This window comes from Teleopsis dalmanni, unplaced genomic scaffold (genome assembly GCF_002237135.1).
Source record: "Teleopsis dalmanni isolate 2A unplaced genomic scaffold, ASM223713v2 unscaffolded_contig_0138, whole genome shotgun sequence".
NCBI lineage: Eukaryota > Metazoa > Arthropoda > Insecta > Diptera > Diopsidae > Teleopsis > Teleopsis dalmanni.
In genome coordinates, this window is record NW_024031520.1 from 734 (window position 1) to 18164 (window position 17431).

Sequence of the window (17431 nt, forward strand, 5' to 3'; positions counted from 1 at the left end):
ATGTTACCTTTATGCTTGTTTGCATCCACTTCAGATCCGCGCTTAAGAATCAACAAAGTTCACCTTTCGTAGTTGTTCGAATTTTATTTACAGTTCAACCCAATTCTGCCAATTCAGAGCTCGACTTTAACATCTTAAGCATATCGGCATAGCTTGCTTCACCCTTTTTATGGACAATTATTGCTTCTGGACGTGTGCGCTTCTCTCTTACTTTGGCAGGTGCTTCTTTGCTTCTGTTTCGAGTGACTTTAGTCCACGCTGCTTTATGCGTCTCATTTGTTTTCGGCTGCGATTCACTCTTCGTTATGCTGAATGTTGGCATACTGCTAGGTGCAGACATCTGATGCAACTGTTATATACAGTTTGTGCTGTTATATACAAAGTACATAATATATACATATATAACAACAATAACATCTCCAACATATCTTTTTCTCTCGCATATTTATCTAAACTCTTATTAATTATTTACATTTTTATTAATTATTATTTTATAATTATTTACAGATACTCTGCAAAACACTAGCACGGAAGTGTCGATCATCATATCGATACTATGAAATCGATATCATTAAATCATTATTAAAAGAACTGCGGTGAAAGCGCAAAACAGCCAGCTGTAAACTAAGCTTTGCGCTACACTACCGTTTGGTCGAATGCGTATATAAGACAACGCATTTGTTCAGGAAAGACACTTAGTGATCAACATCCCAAGTCATAAGAAGCACGCTGGAGAACTTTCAGCAATCATCGTAGACACCTTAAAGCAGCTAACTATCAAGAAAACCGCGTCAACAATTTCTTTTTTTTTATAATTAACTTACATTAATTATTATGTTGAAGCTGTTTTGAGCTAGTGCACTTAAGCACTTATACTCTTTCTTAACTCGAGGTTTCTTCAAAACCCCTCTCTACACCTTGACTAGATTATTGTTTATCACTTCATCAGACTAAGACTAAGCAATAATTGACCTCAGATCTGCATACCTAATTTCAGGGCTCTATCCTTTATGTATTTTTTGATGGGATCAATCTTAATGTCCCTGATTATGTCATTCTTCCTAATTTACCATGAAACTTTGAAAAGTCTTCTCACAGCCTGGCTTTGTACAATTTCTAGCCAGTGAATAGTAGTGTTTGAAGCTTTGCTGAACGCTACACAACCATATAGAAGTGATTGACGAATTACTTGGTTATATATCAGTGTCTTGTTCTTAGCTTTGAGATTTTCGTTTCTGAATAGCGGTTGGAGGTAAACCTCGAGTAAGCGTGAATACGTTTATGTACTTCCAACCAAATTCCACATAAGCGTGAATACGTTTATGTATTTCCGACTAAATTTTATAGGCGTGAATACGTTTATGTTCCTTTCCTTATAGGCGTGAATACGTTTATGTCCCTTATTTCGTAAAAATTTGTTGTCACGATCCAGGACAAACCGATGAGTTTACCCCAGCAAAAGAACAAGCAAAACTTGTCGTTACATGTTGAGCAGGACAATAAATATTTAGGAGTATACGTTACTTACTTACTTGGTTGGCCATTACAGACGTGTGTCGTCCTTGGTCGCGTCGAGTAGCCTCCGCCAGTCAGCCCGGTTAGTTGCCTTCTGACGCCAGTTGGTAGTACCGAGCGCCCCCAAATCGTTGGTCACCTGGTCCTTCCACCGAAGATGCGGACGTCCTCTGCCGCGTTTTCCACCTGCGGGTACCGAATCAAATACCTTTCTAGCCGGAGCACTTTCTTAGTATACTTTATAGTTAGGCCACTATAAAGTATATAGTATTTGATAATATACCGTACCTTAAGATACTTGATCATATTCCAAAAAAATGAATTTTGTAAAAAGCTTAAAATTAACATTAGGGGTATTCACTCTCTCTTGCAAACTCATTGCAAGGTGCACGAAATGCACAGATTGTACGAGAATGCAAATAACAACAACAAAATACACGCACAAAATTTCGTGCAATTGCGTGCAATCTTCCAATGCTGAAACCTATGTATATTTGCTTGCAACAAACCAGAAATGGCGGAAATCAGCTGTTTTGTCATTTGTTGCTTCTCATTTTTAAATTTGAATTGACTGTTAGTAAAATTTCGAGATATGTTAATCTATGGCTGTGATATATACATGCGTTTCGTTCAATAATTTAAATCGATGTGACCATTAATTAAGTTTTCACAAATATAATATTATATACATATACATTTGTGAATTAATTTATTTATTTACATATCAATTTCAGCGAAACTTACGAAAATTTGTTCACATTTTGAACTATTGAATGAAGTGTTTGGACGCATGTCTAATTTTGTACGGAAACATTGCCATAGCCACCAACTAGTTCTGCGCTAGGCAACGAAGTTTTTTTTATTGAATCGTCTGCAGACAACACATCATCCAGCTCTGCACTGAAAGTCGTGCGTTCTGCTGTGCAAAGCCCCACTACCGCCCTCGATAAAAAATATAACAAATAACAATAATAAATTAAGAATTAGTTATATTTTTATTATACTAATTATTTTTATATTATATTATTATTACATATATCCCCAACAACAAATAATGTAGCGACTTTACGAATAGCCGCATTTTCGCCTGATGAACCCAAACGATATAAAACAATAGCAATCCTTAATAGTTTATTAGTGAGACTATTAAGGAAAATACGTTCCAATTTACTGTAAGCATCTGACAAAAACGGCCTTCATCAAATTCTTGAAGAATGGTAGATCTCCATTGAATAGATTTTGGTACGGGTTGGTGATTTCTGTGATGGTTTACTAAAGTAAACAAAAGGTCTTCATTTAATTGCTCCATCACTTCCCAGTAATTTGCATCATCTAACAAATAGAAACTATATAGTAGTGAAAACTACATTAACAACATGTTAATACCTTCAATCAGAATATTAAAAGTACTATTTTCAATTAAAAAATCTATACATTTTTGTATTTCACTTGTTCGCGGCATTGTTATACTTTTATTTTTCTTTGCTCAATGTGAATCGACTGCAAAAACAGCTGATTCATTTTGATGATACAATTCTGCAACAGAGGTGTTCTCGCAGTCTTGCAGTTTTTACATAGCATTCTTGCATTTCGTGCTCCCTGCAATGAGTTTACAAGAGAGAGTGAATACCCCTATTTTCAATTAAGAAAATAGGGCAGCAAAAATGAATTTTATAAATGATAGTTTGCAAATCTGGTATACAGAATGATCAAAATTGACTTTCAACTGAAATCTGAAAATACAGACAAATAGATTGACAATCTATATAATATCTGACAGTTAAGTAGGTCTTACCAGCTTAATAAACTGGGACCCCTTGTGGTAAATTTTAGGAACGTAAAGGAAATGAAGGCAACAAAATAGCTAACTATCCCTCCCGCTAAACAAGCAGCCCAAGGTAAAAGAATTGGATGAACTGTAAAGGTTAAATACAAGCTACAAGATTTATCCACCAACATTAAGCACTTTCTAATAGTCTCCTTATTAAAGACACTATTATTATTATTAATAAAAAATGTTAAATTTGTTTAAAAATTTATGTTTTATTTGTAGTTACTTAACATTTGTTACATTTGTTACATTTGTTACATTTGTTAAATACATTGTGAATATTTTACAGCTTTAGTTATACCATAAATATTGAGATATTCTAGAAAAATTTATAAGAATTTCTCATTATTTTTACATAAATATTTTAAACAAGTTTTATCAACGTTCATAATTGTTAATAACAATAATATTAATAATATTAAAATTACAAAATTTTAATATTTGTATTTGAATTTGCAAAATGTTTAGTAGGTCAGGGCAGAAAAAAAATGCGTCGGTCGGTTTTCTCCTCAAACAAAACAGCTGAGCTGAATGACACATGGGCGTAAGTGTAAAACTTTGTGTAACACCAGTGGGCGGAACTACTAAACTACACTGTAGTAAACATGTACTGTAGTTCTCGACCATTGGTATAGTTAACTATTGCCATAATACATTGCAACTATTGAATAATTAAAACCGATATTATACTTTATACTTTATACTAAGTTAATAAAACTCAATGCAAATTTCATTAAATTATTATTGATAATTTGATGAAATCTGAAATGAAGTCCGTTTTTATACTTAACCACGTAAGTTAAATTTAATCTTCAATTGTGTAATGAATTAAGTAATAATTTGTGTAATTAATAATGTAATTAAATGTGTGTTATGTAATTTTATTATATTAAATTTAAGTAATTAATTACATATTTATGTAATTAATTCAATAATCGCGTAATTAATTATATAATCATGGAATTAATTATATAATCGTATAATTAAGGATCTAATTAAATGTGAAATAATAAAATGTGAAAGAAATTAAAAATTAAGATACTTTTACAAAAAGTATAAATTTCTTTCATGTAATTGAGAGGGTGGACAATGTATGCTTTCAGCAACTAAATAAGCTAACTTATGCGCATACTGACAAACAGCCGGGACACGACAGGTACCTGTGTAGTTATAGTACATGTGCGTCATTTTGTATGTGAGCATTTGTATACGATCTGGTGTGAGACCCATGGTATCATAAATTACATTATAACTCGTAGGAGAAACCGTACCCTGACGCACACTTTGCGAAACTATGAAGAAATCATAGCGTTCCGGCAATGTTATAACATCATCAACGACTGTTCCTGGTGGTGGATTATTATTGCTGAAAAAGTAGCGAGTATTTAAACGTTTGGAAACAACTATGAAAGCTAAACGTGGTCCAATTTCATGTTTTCCAGCCGCTTCATAGATTTCTTGTGCCTTGATTCGTAAATGGTTAAGCTCAGTATTTACTACTTGATGCAGTTGACCATCGCCGACACCATCACGATAAAATAAAATGCGTTCAGGCAAAGATCCGTGTTCATTTCTATATGCTCTCAAAGCGAATGTGAAATGCAGTATAATATCATTTGAAAGCTCTTGAAATTTTTGGTGCTTACTAACAGCCGAAAAATATCTTGATGAACTGCGGACATCCATTGTGGCAACAAGGGCGCTATATGAGGTATTCTTATCCTTAGAAGAATGACAAACATCAAATCCAATTGTCATTAGACCTTTGAGTGGTAGATCAATCATCCATGGTATACCACGTAGTTTGGCGTTCATTTGTATGACAACTTTAGTAGCGATTGACATTAAACCTGCACTTTTTTCTGAAGTAGGTGCTATCATTTTCATAGTAACAACTTGTGAAGCTACAGGTCGATCGATGCAACACTTCTTTTTAATGACAGAGTACCTGGAACATATTATAATAATGAAATTATATAGATATATGTATATTATTCGTATATATTTACTTTTCCTCGTTGGGTTGTTGAATAACAATCATTAAAATTTGAGGATCCTCTGAGGTTGCCATTTCCACTGCAGTTGTATAAGAGTTGTTACGATCGTCATCCATTTCAATGCTATATAAGTTAAAAACAAACAAAGCAAATAAATTTAAGGTTAATTATTTCTAATTAATTATTTCTAAGACAATTTCTTGTTAAACTATTAATGCGCACTGAGCAGGTGCATTTAATAAAGTTTAAATTACACTCTGAAGGTGAATATTCTGATTTTCCATAACGTCAAGTATATTTAATGACAGGCGTCGAATTGTTAAAGTTATGAGATATGATCTCGTATTTATCTTAATTTCTTTATTTCATTCCATACTTTATTGAAGTACATTGTTAAACGGTTTTTAAGTTATAAAGTGCCATGAATGGAGACAAGAATGTTAGAATGGCTTGGGTAATAAAGCAAGAGTAAGTTTTTCTTGAACTGTTGTAGAAGCAACAGAACAAATTTTACTGCCGCCCGTTTCAGGCCCACAACATTCGGAAAAATCGCATATTAGGTTATTCAAGCTTGTCGTCATATTTAGAGTCCTCTTAAAAAATTCTCAAACAAGTGACAATGTTCATTCCCTTCACAAATACAACTAAACTAAACATTGCAGTTTCCTGCAATATTACTGACAAGGAATCAATTGACTTGATAAACATATATATAAGTAGTTTTAAGGTTCAAATACTTATTGTTAGTCTTTAAGCAAAAACATTCAATAAATAAATTCAATGTATATAAAAATATTAATACCTTTTCGTCTTTAATATTAAATGATATAATTTATAGTTATTTATAAGTACTTACTATTTTGGTGTGGCCAGTACTAAACTCATATTTCTTGCTACTTTAATACACATTTGAACAAACAATTGAGTTTCACGACAACAACGTGATGGGAGGATTACTTGCCAACGACTAATTTCGGCATTACAAAACATTGAACAGTTTCGGAACTCGCGGGTCCAGTTAGCTTTCTCATCACATATATACCGAACACCATGACCTAGTAAGATTTTTTCACAGGGTAAAATACGTGCTGGAATTTTAAGTAAATCATTATCCAATTTCATATTCCACTCTTTAAGAACCTCTGTACTTTTAGCAGAAGAATTGAGACGTTCGTTGAAATTTCTCAAGCGTTGAAGTCTCATTTCCGGATTGAGCCGAGTATGATCGCTCATCGATTTCATGAAACTAAAATAAAATACCAAAGGCATATGTTAACAGTTCATCTGTTGTTATAACAGAAAAAATATTACTTACCGAATATTTGTTCTCATATGATCAGTTATACCAGTTGCACGCGTGAACTCAGGAATCAATGAGATAAATTCTTCTTGACCACCACGTATATGCTTATTGGTTGGTTTCGATATTAACATTGGTTGACTGGAGTCGGTTATGATTAGATTATAACGCTACAAATATTGGAACATTTCAAAGGTGCATTAGTATATGTACTATAAATATATATATATATATATCTAAAATCTTTTATATTAGATTATCTTTCACAATTCGAACATTATAATACATCATTTATTTGTTTAATTAATAATGAGAATAGTGATGAAATATATAATGAATAATAATAGTAATAATAATGATAATTAATAATAAGAACAACAATATAATAATAATAATAATAATAATAATAATAATAATAATAATGATAATAATAATAATAATAATAATAATAATATTTAATAATAATAATAATAATAATAATAATAATAATAACACGGAATTGGAAGGTACCGTGGGATGCCGAGCTCAGGCAAGCGGACGGGTCCATAGGTTGCGGATAATGGAATGGCCATCAGATATGATGGTTAGCTGCGAATAAGATGAAAATTAAATAAGCAGTCCCGGACAATGAGCGGAGGCTGTCTATGAATGTGATTGGGGTAAACGAAGGGGCTCTTTTATCTCCAAGAAAAGATCACAAGATTCGAATCCAACCTCGACAAGGCGAGCTGACACCGCCTTTGAATAAGTGTCTCCCCCAAAATCTCTAAAACCCTCCTATCTCAACGTCTGTTTTCGCTATTTAGTGCGGCTGGGATTTAAATAAAAAACCTAAAGCGACTGACTCAGAATGGGCGGCTTTTAGGTCAGTGTCTGACTCCATGTTAGGAGCGGCTGGACGATATACCTGGTAGTAGGTATAAAATACCACCCCGTGTACTACGAGGTGTGAACAAATAGTACACAATGCAGTCACAAAATAATGTAAATCTGGGGAGATCGGATAACCCCACCGCGTCGGGATCGCATAACTCTCGCGTGCAGGATTTGGTACCTGGGTCCTGTTCGACAAGTATGCCACAGAACAACAGAAATAGAACACCTTTGCAGTCCGGTGAACAGCATATACATTCCGATATAGCTCTTACCGTGGCTGGCAGACCACGACAGCGCAGAAAATGGACTAATACTATAAATGAAGATTTATTACGCGCCTACTATATAGCTACAAACAATGAAAGAGATATGACAGCATATCGAACTACACTACATACAATATTCGTTGGGCACCATCCGGACTATAATGTATCCGAACAGCGACTAGCAGATCAAGTACGGGTTATTCATAGAAACAATCTTATACCAGAATCAAGACGAAACGCTATCAAAGAATCGGTTGCCGAAGTAAGTAATGATCAATCGACAGAAACTGCAGAAAATGAGCAAGTGCAATTTGAATCAACTAATACTTCTACAAACGTACATGTACCAGGAACACGTAATAATGTAAATACGATAGAAGTGGAAAATGAACAACCACCTCCTGCTTTAAATGTACATTTAATTGATGTCGATGAAACCACGGATCAGCAGGAAGATGTAAGTAATGAACAAATGAGACTTAGAAGTAATCAGCATAGCTTAAATGAGATTTTTGAACAACAATTTGACATTTACAGTAACCTTAACCCTCTTTTAAGGCCACGCATTCCGAAAATTAATACTAGTAAGAAGCTAAGTTTTCTTATTGAAACACTTAACAATGATGCGATCCTGACAAAACTGAACAATGTGAGCAATTTGCAAGAATTACATACTATTGTATATGTATCAGCTATAACAATTGCTACTACAATGGGATGCAAGATAGGACAACCCAGAGATGGACCACGAAGAGCTGCAATTTATGGAAATAAGAGTAATACGCTACGAAGAATACAAATTAAAATTGATCATTTAAGAGGAGACTTAGAAAGAATAAATAAGTACATTGAAGGTAATCCTACAAGAAGACTTAAAAACAGGATCAATAAGATATTAAAAACATACAATCTTCACACACGCTACGAAACAAATCACACGAATATTATTAACACAAGAGACACTATAAAACAGAAACTATGTGTACAAGTAGCGAGACAGCGTAAATACAAGTTGTCGAACCAAAGACGAGAAAACAATAGACTCTTTAACAACAACGAAAAGCAATTCTATAGAAAAATACGATCCAATACCAATACGTCAGACGACGTATATCCAAGTAAGAATAGTGCAGAAAATTACTGGAGTTCACTGTGGTCCAATACACAAAAACATAATGAATCCGCTCATTGGATTGAAAAAGAGAAAGAGAAATATCAAGAAAAAAAAATGTCAACTTGTCTAATTACATGTGATCAGGTCAAACGAATTATAGCAAAAACACACAACTGGAAATCTCCTGGACCAGATCACATACAAAACTTTTGGTTTAAAAGATTTACTGCAGTCCATCAAAAATTAACTGAACTTTTAAATGAATGTCTACAAAACCCCGCAACATTTCCAATCATTTTTACGAAAGGAAAAACATATCTAATGGCGAAGAATAATGGATTTAAAGGAAACCCAGCAAATGGCCGTCCAATTACTTGCCTCCCAACAATATATAAGATACTGACTGCTTGTATTGGCGATCTTATAAATACATACCTTACACAAAACGATATAATGTGCGTAGAACAGAAGGGATGCAAAAAACACGCAAAAGGATGTAAAGAACAACTAATAATTGACCAAATAATATTGGAACAAGCAGCTAAGAAAAATAGAAACCTGCACATGTGTTTTATTGATTACATGAAGGCTTTCGATAGTATCCCGCACAGTTGGCTGATTGAAGTCCTGAATATATACGGTATTCATTCAACTATTGTTAATTTCCTTGAACACAACATGACGAGATGGCGAACAAACATAGAAATGTTCACTCAAAATGGTGTCATACGAACAGATGAAATAAGTATTCGACAAGGAATTTTTCAGGGTGACTGCCTGTCAGCCTTGTGGTTTTGTATGGCGCTAAATCCACTAAGTAATCTCTTAAGGAACGCAAAGTATGGCTTCAAAATTAAAGGCAATTCTCGAGAATGTAAAATAAATCATCTCATGTATATGGATGATTTAAAGATATATGCTTCGACGCGAGAAACCTTAGATAAGCTTATTAAAATAGTCGAGGACTTCAGTAATGACATTAGAATGAAGTTTGGCATTGAAAAATGCAGAAAAATCAGTATTGTTCGTGGAAAAATCGTTAAATTCGAAAATTTTGAGCAAAATGAATCGATTATTAAAGACATGGAAGAAGACGAACTGTACAAATATCTTGGTGTATCTCAAAGCAGAAGAATAGCACATAAAGCTGTAAAAGACAAAGTATATAGTGAATTTAAAGGACGTATTCATAAGATAGCCAAGACGAATTTGCAGGGTAAATCTTTGATAAAAGCCATCAATACTTTTGCTATTCCCATTCTGACTTATTGTTTCGGAATAATACAATGGACAACGACTGAGATACAAGCGATGCAGCGAAAAATACGAACTATGCTCACAGAATACAAATTCCACCATCCAAAGTCATGTTGTGAGCGAATGACTATGCCTAGAAAGGAAGGAGGTAGAGACCTTATTGATCTACAAGAACTACACGACAATCAAATTATATCAATGAGAGAATATTTTTTAAAGAACGCAGAAAATGATATCTTGTTTAAAATTTTAAACAAAGCAGACAAGCATTACACACCATTAAATTTGGAAGGAACTTTTGAAAGAAAAGCACAAGATCGGCAGTGTAAAGAGCAAGCTTGGGCAATCAAACCGCTACATGGAAGATATTATAGATCCACTAACGCCGACAATGTCGATAAAATTATGTCGCACAAATGGCTTACATGTGGAACACTATTTGCTGAAACTGAGGCATTCATGATTGCAATACAGGACCAAGTAATTCCGACAAGAAATTACTGCAAATTTATAATGTCAGACCCTTCGCTAATTAGTGATAAATGTCGGCAATGTGGAGAACAAACGGAAACTGTAGATCACATACTGGCAGGATGTACATGCTTAGCACAAAGAGAATATACAAAGAGACACAATAACGTGGTTAATATTTTACATAAGCAAATATGCAATAAATATAGACTTATTGATAGAGAAAATGTTCCATACTATAAGTATACACCACAAGCAGTATATGATAATCCAGACGTAAAAATTTATTACGATCGAACTATTTATTCCGATCACACGAGGTTGCACAATAGACCAGATATAACTATTGTTGATAAAAGACGTCGAGAAGGACTCTTCATTGATGTTGCAATACCAATGACCAAAAACATGGATCGTACTTATTTTGAGAAATGTAGTCGATACGCAGAATTAGCTGTGGAAACAAAACGTAATTGGAACCTTAACAAAATTGAAAATCTTCCAATTATAATTAGTGCTGAAGGTGTAACGCCAAAAAGTTTATTGTCGCATATTCGAAGACTTGAATTAAACCAGCGAATTATTGATGACATCCAGAAAAGTGTTATAATTGATTCCTGTCATATTACTCGCAAATTTTTAAATATTAATTAATTTAAAATACCAATCAAATACTAGTTAAAATAGTTTAAATAAATATATAGATATTGTGTTATATTTTGTACTGGCTTAGGCCACCAAAACTTACCAAAAAACCCATTAAGGAGAATTAAATAAAAATAATAATAATAATAATAATAATAATAATAATAATAATAATAATAATAATAATAATAATAATAATAATAATAATAATAATAAGAAGAATGGAAATATCGATGAAGGAGATGGGTTTACGCAAGATTGCGTGGGGGTCTAATTATGTATATACTTTACAATCAGGATCAAAAAAAACACGATTGTAAAGCGGAATAAGTGGAGCTCGGATGAGTACTTTATTCAATATATAAATGAAATATAATATATAAATAATAATATATTTATAATATATATAAATGAAATTTTGTACTTATAACGCTTCTCGAAATACATTACGGGCCTGTATGTTCCTCTTCTGAGAAGTCGACAATTTGTCCTTGTTGTGCTTAGATGTTAAAATAATAATTTCATTTAATTTATGTACGTATATTATTTAATAAAGATAATATAAAGAGATTTTCGAACAGAAGTGAAACAACAACAAAAATTCATTTTATATTATTTGAATTAATTGAATTTGTGGCTAATCATACAGCTGTTTTGAGTTTTGCCAAGTACCAATCATCAGTGGTCTTGGAAATAATTCTTGTATTTAATTATTCGTAAATAATTTTTTGAGACTGCAAGTACCAGGAATCGAACTCGTTTCCTGCCAAATTTGAAGCTCAGATTCAGCGCACCTTAACCAACTGACCCAAAACCGTACTTGACTTTTTATGTTCACACATTTTTCTGGAATTTTGTTACTTTGCTCTGAAATTTTATTAACAAATTCACTTGCTGAGTTTATATTAGAACGAAATCATAAACTAGCTGTAAAATAATTGAATTAAATTGTAATTTAACGTCAAATTTTCCAGACGAAAGTGACTATTATATTTTAATAGAAACTTATTATATTTCATAAAGAGGTTTTTTCGAACAGTAGTGAACTAAAACAACAAAAAATTTTTATTTTTTTATATTATTTTAATTAATTGAATTTTTGGCTGACCATATAGCTGTTTCGAGTATTGCCAAAGACCTACATCATCAATGGTCTTGGAAATAATTCTTGTATTTAATTATTCGTCAATAATTATTTTGGAGACTGCAAGTACCAGGAATCGAACTCGGGTCCTGCCAAATGTGAAGCTCAAAATCAGCGCACCTTAACCAACTGATCCAAAGACGTACTTAACTTTTTATGTTCGCATATTTTTCTGGAGTTTTGTTACTTTTCCTATGAAAGTTTTTATAAAAAATTTTACTTGCTGTGTTTATATTACAAGGAAATGATAAACCAGCTGTAGAATAATTAAATTAATTAATTAATTATATTTTTTTTTTATTGTTAAATTTCCATACAATTCTGTATGTAGAGGCATTATTTTGTTGCATGATTTGTCCTTTTTTATCTATAGAACCTAATCTAGGAACGTAATACTGACAAAGTCATGCTAATGTTACTCCACGAGTCGCACGGGCGAGATCAATATTTATTGGCGAGAACATATTTTTGTGAATAAGTTGTAATTAACGTCAAAATTTTCCAGACGAAAAGTGACTAATTATGTTTATAATAGAACTTTTATATTTACATAAAGAGGTTTTCGAACAGAAGTGAAACAACAACAAAAATTTATTTTTTAAATTATTTTAAATTATTGAATTTTTGGCTGACCATACAGCTGTTTCGAGTATTGCCAAATACCCTTCATCAGTGGTCTTGGAAATAATTCTTATATTTAATTATTCGTAAATAATTATTTTTGAGACTGCAAGTACCAGGAATCGAACTCGGGTCTTTCCAAATATGAAGCTCAGAATCAGCGCACCTTAACCAACTGATCCAAAGCCGTACTTGGCTTTTTATGTTCGCATATTTTTGCTGGAGTTTTGTTACTTCTTGCTATGAAAGTTTTTATTAACAATTTTACTTGCTGTATTTATATATTAGAACGAAATCATAAACCAGCTGTAGAATAATTGAATTAATTAATTAATTATATTTTTTTTATTTTTAATTGTTAAATTTCAAAACTATTCTATTCGTAGAGGCATTATTTATTGCATGATTTGTTCTTTCTTATGTATAGAACCTAATCTAGGAACGTAATGCTGAGAAAGTCATGCTAATGTTACTCCACTAGTCGCACGGGCGAGAACCAATATTTATTGGCGAGAACCATATTTTTGTGAAAAGTTGTAATTTAACGTCAAATTTTCCAGACGAAAGTGACTATTATAGTTTTAATAGAAACTTGTTATATTTACATAAAGAGGTTTTCGAACAGAAATGAAACAACAACAAAAATTTATTTTTTTAAAATAACAATAATAAAAATATTAACAATTTTACTTGCTGTATTTATATATTAGAACGAAATCATAAACCAGCTGTAGAATAATTGAATTAATTAATTAATTATATTTTTTATTTTTAATTGTTAAATCTCAAAACTATTCTATTCGTAGAGGCATTATTTGTTGCATGATTTGTTCTTTCTTATGTATAGAACCTAATCTAGGAACGTAATGCTGAGAAAGTCATGCTAATGTTACTCCACTAGTCGCACGGGCGAGAACCAATATTTATTGGCGAGAACCATATTTTTGTGAATAAGTTGTAATTTAACGTCAAATTTTCCAGACGAAAGTGACTATTATAGTTTTAATAGAAACTTGTTATATTTACATAAAGAGGTTTTCGAACAGAAGTGAAACAACAACAAAAATTTAATTAAATTTAATATTAAATTATATAAAGTTAGAAAATATTTTAAACTTACAGATTTTCTTTTTCTGAAAGAGTTCTTATGATAAACCTTTTCCGATCAGGAATTCAAACTTACAAAATACTATTAAAAATGGTATTATATTGAAGATAATATAATTTTAATATAGATTTAATAAAGAGGTTTTTAGAACAGTAGTGAACTAGAACAACAAAAAATCCAATTTATATTATTTTAATTAATTGAATTTTTGGCTGACCATCCATGCAGATGTTTCGAATATTGTCAAATACCCATCATCAGTGGTCTTAGAAATAGTTCTTGTATTTAATAAATCGTAAATGCAAGTACCAGGAATCGAACTCGGGTCCTGCTAAATTTGTAGCTTAGAGTCATATAGATTTAATATAGCTTTGTAGTCGTTATATTTCATGTAGCTATATCTATAAATAGATATAGGTAGATATATTTGATGGCATTAGTTAATATTTGGCATAAAATGCTTTATCAAATTTTGTTCTTTTTTAAAAACTATCTTTAGATCATATTAGTCATATTTACCTAATTGTGGATTTTATAGATACAATTATATTCTGCCTTCGTAGATTTATTTTGTCTTAATATAAAAATTATATCATAAAAATTTGATTTAATTAAGTAGGAAGAAATCTTTTTGTTTAATAAAAGTATAATTCATCAGTCCCCTGACTACATCGGGATTAAAACAATTATCATTAGTGATCTGAAACAACTTCCTTGTCTTTTTCTTAATATATGGATAATATTGTGATTCGGAGTTGTGTTAAAATTGAGCTATCAAAATTTAATAATTATTCAACAAACAAAAAAAAAACATCAAATTATTATTTTGTTTAATACCAAATAATTTGTTTTGTTCTTTTCTGATGTACACTTGAGGTGATATCATGATTTCAGTTTGATTCGATAGTTGTTACCAGTACGCACCCACTAATGGGACTGTAATTACTCTTAACGCGTTTGTTGGTGTAATTTACGAACTGAGAAAGTCAGTTTCTGTTTTGTTTTAGATTTTTTAAAATTAAACAACTGAGGGGTAATTAGAGCATAACAATTTTATTATCGAAAATTTAAATAAAACAGACTTACTAATGTATATTAATTCTGCAAGAAGACACTTTGCTTCAGATTACATAGCAAAGATACGTTTAGATTTATGTACTCGTTTCTATTTATGCATATATGTATAATTAATAAAACCCTGGCTAATAAAATAATTTAAAGAATTTACATATATCTAGTTAAAAATAACTGAATGCTCTTTAATCTTCTACTTACGATTTGGAAATACACAAATCTGAAACAAAATAAAGTACAATACAAGAAGCAATAAACTATTTAAATGATAATAATAAAGAGTATTTATTACAGATCTATCCATTTTGTAATTAAGATTTAGATCAAACTGTTATTTCAATATATTGTATGGAACATGTCGCTATATCTGAAATTCAAAATCATTCAAATATTGCTTACGACACTTCTTACAGTACTGGATTCTTTCGACCTAATGTTCGATAACTTGCTCGCACATACTAGTAATAGTCAGCTACATCAACAAAGGTGAAACTTACTACTTAGAACATACTACGGTATTAGTAGTGATAGATCACTGTGTGTCAGAAAGACAAGCAAAGAGACTTGGTTTCACCAGTAACAACTTTTGTCGAAGTTGTGGTTTTGCACAAGAGATAAAAACTATCTTTCACTTTATATTTGGTCTATTCCACGAGCTACTCGTAGTGACTTTGAGTAACTCTGTGTGTACACAAGTGCGTTCCACCAGCAAATTATCGAGTAAAAGAAAGCTACACAGACTTTATTCGAACATTTGCTTTCAAGTAAAACTTGTGTTGATGTGTGAATTGCGGTTGCACCACCGGAACAACGGCTGGTCCATCCCCACTGCCTTACGGCTGGGCTTTATTTTCACATCTTCAATTTAATGCAAAAAAAAAATTGGTGATTATGTGACAGTAGTTATTAGAGTTGTTGTTTCTGTTACAACTTCATCATTTTTAAAAAATGTTCTATCACACCTTCAGGTCAAATTTCACACAGTGCATATAGAAAGTAGACATATGTACATAAATATAGTTCGAATAGTGCCAAAATAGTTTGCATACATATATTACAAAGGTGTAACACTACATATATTTTTTTATTTTTTTTATTTAAACAAACAACAAGAGGTTTATAAATTTAATATTACAAGTAATATTACTTATCTAAAGTGAGCATCTAGTTTTAAGCTAGTCATCCCTTTCCTGGTTGAAACGCCTAAAAAGGTCCTTGGAGCGTCTGCGTGTAACATCGCAAAGTAACGCCGGAATAGTGCTAAGTGTTGACTCATCTCGTCATAATGCGTATTGCCTTTGTATTTCTTGCCTGACTGTAGATATTTTAAGGACATAATGCAGGTCAACATATTACATATACCATAGAGCTTTAACTGCATCCCTGAGTGCTTTATTTTGGAACTTTTGTTTCATATCTATTGTATAATTTTTTACACAACCTCAATTTTAAATGCCACAAAGCTATATGGGTTTAAAAATTTATTTGTATATCATGAGTTTGTTTTACTGAGATACTTCAGATCTCCTTCTCATAAGCCAAGATAGTGTTTGGGATTTTACATTCAGCTCACTTAGTTTTTTATTGACCTGTATTTTCCATCTCAGTTTGGCGTATAGATTCATATCCAGAAATTTTACAGATATAGCAAATGCAATAGCAACTGGTTTAGAAACACTTAAAAAGTTGTTATGGAACATAATACCTTAAATGATATTCTGAGAGTGTAAATATAATACAAAGATAGTAAGAGTTTGAAAACTGCTCTAAAAGACAATATTAATCTTGGCAGAAATTATTATGCATTTTTCTGTTCAATTGATCTTATGGTACGTAAACTTTTAATACGATAGGTATGTCCAATAGTTCTTTCTTTAGTTAGATAACCGACAGTTAAATTCATTGCTGGTGAAAATATTAGAATTGAAATAAATACCTCTTGCATAGTAAATACAAGAGATATTTCAGGTGAAATGCCATTTGACAATTAACTGTCATATAAGTCCCCACTATCGATTGGTTCGAGTTCTTACTGGTATAGAGAAGTAGAATAGTTTTTCATCCTGATAACGTATGCATATATATTTTTCAAATTTTGGCAAAAATTTGTCAACTGATAGCGATGTTTTGATGTATTCACTATATATACTTAACATAGCACTATCAGATTATTATTTATTCTGAATATTAATAAGCTGTATTATAGGTATTT

General features: G+C 31.7%; 2 protein-coding genes across 2 annotated transcripts; one reads left to right on the forward strand and one right to left on the reverse strand.

Annotated features, from left to right (window-relative positions):
• Positions 1 to 4337: 4337 nt before the first annotated feature.
• Positions 4338 to 6808, reverse strand: LOC119663117 (protein aubergine-like). The gene is made up of 5 exons (XM_038072773.1): positions 6659 to 6808; positions 6492 to 6589; positions 6200 to 6431; positions 5356 to 5466; positions 4338 to 5294 (listed from the first exon to the last, which is right to left on the reverse strand). Exons 1-5 carry the CDS (start codon positions 6775 to 6777, stop codon positions 4391 to 4393), a joined length of 1464 nt encoding a protein of 487 aa, XP_037928701.1. The 5' UTR covers positions 6778 to 6808; the 3' UTR covers positions 4338 to 4390.
• Positions 6809 to 7609: 801 nt separating this feature from the next.
• LOC119663116 lies at positions 7610 to 11281 on the forward strand. The gene has a single exon (XM_038072772.1). It carries the CDS (start codon positions 7610 to 7612, stop codon positions 11279 to 11281), a length of 3672 nt encoding a protein of 1223 aa, XP_037928700.1.
• Positions 11282 to 17431: the final 6150 nt, after the last annotated feature.